This window comes from Sarcophilus harrisii, chromosome 6 (genome assembly GCF_902635505.1).
Source record: "Sarcophilus harrisii chromosome 6, mSarHar1.11, whole genome shotgun sequence".
NCBI lineage: Eukaryota > Metazoa > Chordata > Mammalia > Dasyuromorphia > Dasyuridae > Sarcophilus > Sarcophilus harrisii.
In genome coordinates, this window is record NC_045431.1 from 30,634,567 (window position 1) to 30,642,498 (window position 7,932).

Sequence of the window (7,932 nt, forward strand, 5' to 3'; positions counted from 1 at the left end):
AACTAGTTAGAACTTGCATTCTAGGTATAGACATGTTCTGTTCTAGCATACATCATATTTTATTAACAATGATAACACATCCCCAGCCTGCTAACATTTTATAAACTAAAAGAAAAAAAAAAAAAAAAAAAAAAGACCTTCCTTTAAGCAAACTCTGAGAAATCACTCTGCTTAGGCTGCTCTTGTGAAATGACAAAATTGGAAATGGACTCTGGATTAGGAAATCTCTATGAATTTGCTTCTCTTGCAACTGATCTTTCCAAAGCCAAGTTAGGTACAATGACTCAATTTTATTCTGTAGTCTTATGTATTGCTAAGGTGAATTTCTAACTTGCATACTCTTTCCTAACTTCTCTATTTGTTTAAAAGAACACGATTAGGTAAAAAGAACACAATGAGAGTTGACTTTAATTCCCATCCCTTCTCAATGAAGCTAAGTAGTTCACTGGAAAGAGCACCAGGCCTGAATTCTTACTATATGTGTGACCCTAGGCAAGTCACTCAACCTATTTGCCTCGGTTTCCCCAACTGTAAAATGGCAATAATAATAGTACCTACCTCAATGGGTCAAAGAAGATAGTATTTGCAAAATGCTTAGCATATAGAGGGCCTATGTAGATACTAATTACCTCCCTTTTCACCTGCAATACAATCCATTTTCTTCCACATATACACACATTTCATATATATATATATACACACGAAATAATATACACATTTTACATAGTATATGTATATACATACACATATATTTTATATACATATAAAATTCTACCCACTTTATTCCTGAACTATTACAAATAACTGCCCTTGACCATTAGATTATTCGTTGCTGTTTTTCATATCTTACCCTAAAAAGGCTAACAAATAAGGCTATTTCATGCTTTATATTTGCTTTATGAGGGGCAACAAGGTGGTGCAAATTTGGCTTCAGGAACACATTAGTTGTGTGATCCTGACCAAGTCATTTAACCTTTATCTGTCTTAGTTTCCTCAACTGTCAAATGAGGATCATACCATCTAGCCCACAAGGTTGTTGTGAGGATCAAATGAGATAATTTTTTAAATGCCTGGAGTAGTATCTGATGCACAGTAAGCTTCCTCCTCACTCCCTTCCCCTTCTCTTTATCACTGAGAAACAGAAACAATTTGGGAAATGATTACTACACTTAGGACAAATATACTTGAAATATATTTCCACATAAAGAGTTGTTTGTATTTCAGCACTCTAACACTGGGCAAATATACTATTCATTCAGCGTGTGCCTGTTGAATTTTCCTGTGTTTGGAACATGTGTAATGTATGATACTGTCATGAACATTTTTAGAATGCTAGAACCTTGTGTCTCTTTTAGTGTCTGGCCAATCTTTTAAAAACTCAAGGCAATTTGACAGACAACTTTGACTTACGTGTAGTTTAAGGAATATAACTTAGTTATATCAGGAAAACAATCACCTTGATGGCACATTAGAACACAAGAATACAATACCATGTTCATTAAATATTAAAACTTTTAGATTTCCCAGCTATCAGGCTATTTAAAAACAGAACACAGCAAATTGGAAGGCTTAAAGAATAGTCCTTTTTGAAAACATGGAATGGTTTATATAACTTCTTATTGGTACAATGAAATGTGATACTCTTGACATCTTGGTCTGTAAACTCTTATTCTGAAACCTTGCTCCCTTAGACTGTATAAATTATGTTTTCCATTGTGTGGCAGGTCACCATAGTAGGGAGAAAACTGGTTTTCAACCCTGTCACTATGTAAACTTGGACAAATCAACTCACCTTTCTGGGTTTATTTCTTTCTTATTTCTGGGGTGAGCTGACTTGAAAGTTCTTTCTAGCCCCAAAATGCTGCGACCTTCTACACTTCTTACACTTCCCCCCAGACAGTTTGATTCTGGGACACTGGTCTCCTGGCCCTTCCACAAACAAGACAATCCCTTTCTTGACTCCAGGCATTTTCTCTGGCCATCTCCCATACCTGAAAGACTCTCCCTCCTTAATTCTGCCTACTAACCTCCTTGGCTTCCTTCAAGTCTCAACTAAAATCCCATCTCTGGCAGGAAGCCTTTCTCAAACCATTTTAATTCTAGAGCCTTCCCTCTGTTAATTACTTTTTATTTATCCTGTATACAGATTGGTGATTTATATTTGTTTGCAAATCGTCTCCCCATTAGATTGTGAATTCCTTGAGGAAAGGGATTATATTCAACTTTTTTTTTTAAATGAATATTGATTGATAGAATTCTTAAATAATTGGCTCTCCAATAACTTAAGAGCTATCTTCTCCAGATTTCATTCTTTATTCTGTTCTACTTTGGCATTAATCTTCAATCTCATTCTCCTTCCTCCTATACTCTCTCTCCTCAAATAACTCATCTGTTTTTAATGATTTTAGCTCTTTTTTTTTTTTTTTTTTAGGCTAATGATGTTCAGATCTTTGATTCTGATTTCCAGGGGCCTTCAGAATTTGATCAACCACCTCTAGCTAAAAACCTGAAATCATTGTCCTTGCCAGGTTGCCTGTATCTGACAATAATAATAAAATAATCAAATCCTGAATATGGTGAAATTTTAATCACCAAGACATCAGGCTTAAAATCTTGAACTTCTTTGTAGAAGAGGAAAAATACAGATGAGTCAATCTGTTTCAAATTGTCATTTTTTTCATGTTTTCTCTCCCTCTTTCTTCATACCCAACTGTCATTGTTCTTGGTCTGAACATTATCTCCCATGGACGAACCACTGGAATGACTTCCAAACTATCTTCATTTACACCAGCTGGCCATCTATCAGAAAACCAAGGTTTATATGGACATCTTACCATCTTCCCTTCTTTTTACATGGAAAAAGGCACTCTCAAATCTGATCTTCAGAGACAGCAGCACCCTCCTATCAATTAATCCATTCATTTTTTTAAACTTTACTCTGTAAATTTACCTAACTCACTTTACCTAACTGATCTCAGGCTGTGCTTCCAATCCCATGTGGCACTTTGATATTCAATGTGGTTCACAGATATTAAGAATTAAACTGGAACTGAAGATTTAAAGTAACATTTTGTAGGTATTTACCTTAAAATCTGACACTTTGGTACCAATTAATAAATAACAATTCAATAATAACTAAATTGAAGTATACTAATTAGCAAATTAGTAATATTATTATTGTCCTTTCCAACTCTATTAACCTGTAATTAAATTTTACCTCCTCAAATCCTGCAGACATTGCTTTTATGTTCCCAGCATTTTCTGGTCTCTTTCTCACCTTCTTCTTCCCATATATAAGTTACCTAACAGTTCATGTTACTGGAATCAATACTCCTTCAGCCCTTATCACTTATCTATCCTCATCCTAGATCCAACTGCTAGGCAGAGAGCCCAATAAGATTAATGATAAAAAGCAAGGCCTTGTAAATATCAAAATATTTATTAGCATTATTTTGTGTAGTATCAAAGAATTGGGGGGGGAAGTAATACATTGATGGAAAAGAGCTAACAAAGTTTTGTTACGTGAATATAATAGAATATCACTGCCTTCTAAAAATTATAAATATGAAAAGTATAGAGAAACGTGGGAAGACATGAACTGATGCAAAATGAAATAAGCAGAACGAGGAAAACAGCATATAAAATTATTATGTTGTAAATGCAAAGAACAACAATAATAAAACAATCAAATCCTGAATATGGTGAAATTGTACTAACCAAGAGTGTTTTCAAAAAAGACATAAGACAAAGTACTTCTTCCTAGCTTCTTTGATAGAGGCAATATGGAACACTGCATATAATGTCAGATTTTTTTATCCAATATAGTCATTGATTTTGTTTATTTATTTACTGTAACAAGGAATGGCTCTCTGAGAGGGAGAGGAAAAATGAATACTGCTGAAACGCAGGTCATGTAAAAATCCAAAGATGGGTACATTTTTATGTTGAAAGATTCTAGTTCTTTCCTTTGTGATCTAGGAAACACTTTTGAGAAATATACAGAAACCCTGTCAGTTTATGACATTATGCAATGAAAACACATTTTTTCAAAAGAAATGTGCTTTAGAAGAGGGATTTCTATAATATTTAATCTAACTAGTAAATAATTAGTAACTAAATATAGAAATACATTCTAATAAAATGCTATTAGCAGAAGTATCTGAGTGAACATATGACTAATTAATATGGAACTAGGAATATGAGCTCCAACTCCTGACTTCTCTTATCTGTCAATCAGTTCCACTTTAGGAGACAAATTTGTAGAGTCAAAAGAAACCTAGATTTAGGGTCAGAAGACCCAACAAGTTGGTCTGAAAAGCAGCCCAGATATTTGCTAGTCAGCTGTGTGAAAGTGGCCAAGACCTCACATATCTACATCTCATTTTCCTCATTTGTAAATTGGAGGTAACAATAATTGCATTAACCACCATGGGGTTTTTGTAAAGACTGCTCTTTAAAGTGCTATATCTGTGTATTCTTACGTATTTCTTGCTATTTATTTTGACCACTTCCTTTTTAACTATCGCTTCACCATGTTTCACACTAAAAAAATAAGACTAATTTAATGGCACTGAGAATTTCTTTAATTGCATCCTGCCCTGTGATAGTAAACACCTACAAACGTGAATCTGTCACATCCCGAGACAAAAAATGCGGTATACACAAAGCTAGGTTTTGCTCCAAAGGTACGGCCGTGTGTATCTCCTGTTGCTCGACGCTAACAAGTGTGGATAGTAAAAATTCAACAGCTGGCCCTGGGTCAGCGAGAAAGGAACTTCCTCCCTGCAGAAGGGACCGGTCAGCAGGCCCGGGCTGAGGTTTCAGAGAAAGGACAAACCAAAACCATGCCTAAGGAGCAAAAGCGAACGGTCTGGGGTTCTCTGACAGCAGAGCCAGCCGGCAGCCTCTGGGAAAGGGAAAGGGGCTGCTGGCAGCTGCGGCCGCAAAGGCGCGGCTCCCCGGCAGCTGCAGAAACGGGGCTGCTGGGGGTAAGGGGGCTGCTGAGGGTAAGGGGGCTGCGGCCTCCAGACTTCCGAGTGCGGGCAAAGGGGCACGCTGCTGGGCGATGGTGCAGAGGCTTTGGGGCTGGGAAAGGGAGGCTGGGGGACAACAGGGGCACAATGGTCGCGCTGCAGGGGTAGCCCTAGGGCTCTCGCCCTGGAAAACCACAAGAGCATTGGGGTCGTGGCCAAAGGAGAACCACGAAAGAGGGGGAAAAATGAGCAGAGAAGGCGCGGCCAATTTCTCTGACCCAAAGGAGGATGGAGGAGAAGAGGTGATAAGGAGGGGGAAAACAGAGGGGATGGGGAGAAGGTGAACAGAGATGGTGGGGAGGGGGAACAGGTGAGGGGGAGAAGGTAAACAGGTGATGGGGAGGGAGAAAACAGGTGATGGGGAGAAGGTGAACAGAGATGGGGGAGGGGAACAGGTGAGGGGGAGAAGGTAAACAGGTGATGGGGAGGGAGAAAACAGGTGATGGGGAGAAGGTGAACAGAGATGGTGGGGAGGGGGAACAGGTGAGGGGGAGAAGGTAAACAGGTGATGGGGAGGGAGAAAACAGGTGATGGGGAGAAGGTGAACAGAGATGGTGGGGGGGGAACAGGTGAGGGGGAGAAGGTAAACAGGTGATGGGGGGAGAAAACAGGTGATGGGGAGAAGGTGAACAGAGATGGTGGGGAGGGGAAACAGGTGAGGGGAAGAAGGTAAAAACAGGTGACGGGGAGTGGGGAAATAGGGTGATGGGGAAAGGGGGACAGGTGATGGGGAGGGAGAAAACAGGTGAGGGGGGAAAAGGTAAACAGGTGATGGGGAGGGAGAAAACAGGTGAGGGGGAAAAGGTGAACAGAGATGGTGGGGAGGAGGAACAGGTGAGGGGGAGAAGGTAAACAGGTGATGGGGAGTGGGGCAATAGGTGATGGGGAGAAGGTAAACAGATGGTGGGGAGGGGAAACAGGTGAGGGGAAGAAGGTAAACAGGTGATGGGGAGGGAGAAAACAGGAGGGGGAAACAGGTGATGGGGAGCGGGGAAAGAAGCGATGGGGAGGGGGGAAATGGAGGTGAGGGAGGAGCCGGGCTGGGAGAGGGAGGAAAGAGGAAATAACGAGCGGGGAGAGGTGATGGTGTGGCGGGCGCGGGAGAAGGGCACTTTCCGAGGAGCATCCGCACCCCCCCCCAGCACCCGCGCCCCCGCCCCCGCCCGGCCCCCGCCGCCAGCTCCGAGGGCATCTGCGCCCGGCGCGCCCCGACCGCCCCCGGCGGCGCGGCGGGCACTCACCCTCGGCCCGGGAGCGGATCTCGGACACGGTCCTCCGCATGGTGGGCATCGCGGCGGCGGCAGGTGGGTCCCGCGGACGCGCCGCCCCGCTCCGAGCCGGCCCGGGCTCTGCACCTGTCACTGCTCCGAGGCCGCCGCCCCGGCTGCCGAGGACTCCGCGCGGTCTCCCCCGCGGGCCCCCGGCCCCGGCGGCGGCGGCTGGGGCGGGCGGAGCGGGCGCGGGAGCGGCGGCGGCGGCACGGGCTGGCTCCGGAGCCCGGCGAGCCTCGGCGCCCGCACGCTGCGCTCGGGCTGCTGCAGCCCGAAAGGAAGGGGAGGGGGCAGGGCCGGCCGCAGCCCCAGCAGCTCCCGGCGGCTCCCAGCCCGGCCGCCCCAGAGCCGCCCACCTCGCCGAGGACCGTACCACCGTCCGGGGGGGGGCGGAGGCAGCCAATGCGCGCCGCGCGGGGGGGCGCCGTGCCCCGCCCACCCAGCCGGCCCAGCCCCGCTCTGTCAGCCCATTGCACAGCGGGGAGAGAAGCCCTCCGCCCTTCGCTTCAGACCTCGCAGCTCCTCCCCCCCCCCCGCTTTCCGCGCGGATGGAACCGGCCCCCGGGCCCGGGCTCCGCCGGGGTCTGCGGGCGGGCTGCGTGGGGGCGGCGGGCGAGGAAGGGGCTCGGGCCTCCGGGCCGGCCTGCAGAAGGAGGCAGCGCGCGCGGAGCGGTTTCCACCGCCAAGGCGCCCACCGCGCCGCAGAGGAGGGAAGCCCGTCCTCCGGCTGCCCGCGCCGCGGGGCAGCTGCCCCCGCCGGGCAACAAGTTCCCGGGGGGGGCCCGCGGGCCGGGGGGGAGGGGCCGCGGGCCGGGGAGGGGGGGGAGGGGGCCCGAGGGCCCGATGCTCCCTGGGGCCCGGCGCGGGCAGGGAGCGCTAAAAACAAAGCTGCTGCTTTTACTTTGCTTCATCTCTGTGCGTGTGAACGATTCCGCCTGGCCCGAGATGCTGACTCGCCAGTCAGAGCCCTGACCTAGGCCCTTCTGGTTTTGGATACCCAGAGGAAAGGAAAACGCCCTCTTGTTTTTAAGTGAGATGCTAAGGTTCCACCGGAGATGGGCCACTGAGAGGCCGAATGTCCACTAAGGGATAGATTGCAGCGAATCTTTTATTTCTGAGCCGCGCTTTGCCTCCTTGCCGCAACTCACACAGAACTGACTCAAATCCAGATTGTTTTTTTTTCTTGGAGCTCCTGTCTTGTGGGTTGTTTGGGTGACCCAAAATCTGATGGCAGGGCCTGGCCGGAGAAGCGCTGTGTTGGCTGCAGATTGGTTCTTCCCGGGGGCTTCCTTCAGAAGGCTGCGTTTTACTCCTCTCGCCCTGACACACTTGTGATATTCAGTCGGGAGGCCAAATAGTTATTAAGCTCCTGTTGTGTACCCAGAACTGTCCCCGCTGGTAGTGTTTATAAGGAAACAGAAAGCTGGTTTTCCATATTCAAAAAAAAAACAAAAAACAGTCTTTTTTTTTATATTTATTTATTTATTTTATTTTATTTACAGGATATATACATGGGTAACTTTACAGCATTAACAATTGCCAAACCTCTTGTTCCAATTTTCACCTTTACCCCCCCTCCCCAAAATGCGGATGACCAGTGATGTTAAATATTAAAATATAACTTAATA

General features: G+C 46.0%; 1 protein-coding gene across 2 annotated transcripts in view; it reads right to left on the reverse strand.

The window, feature by feature from the left end:
- Positions 1-7,210, reverse strand: part of ATP8A1 (ATPase phospholipid transporting 8A1) — a 252,765-nt gene extending 245,555 nt beyond the window's left edge. For both annotated transcript variants that reach the window (XM_031943440.1, XM_031943439.1), the window contains exon 1: positions 6,275-7,210. In XM_031943440.1, coding sequence (XP_031799300.1) covers positions 6,275-6,323 — 49 coding nt within the window. In that variant the 5' untranslated portion in view covers positions 6,324-7,210. The remainder of the gene's footprint in view (positions 1-6,274) is intronic.
- Positions 7,211-7,932: the final 722 nt, after the last annotated feature.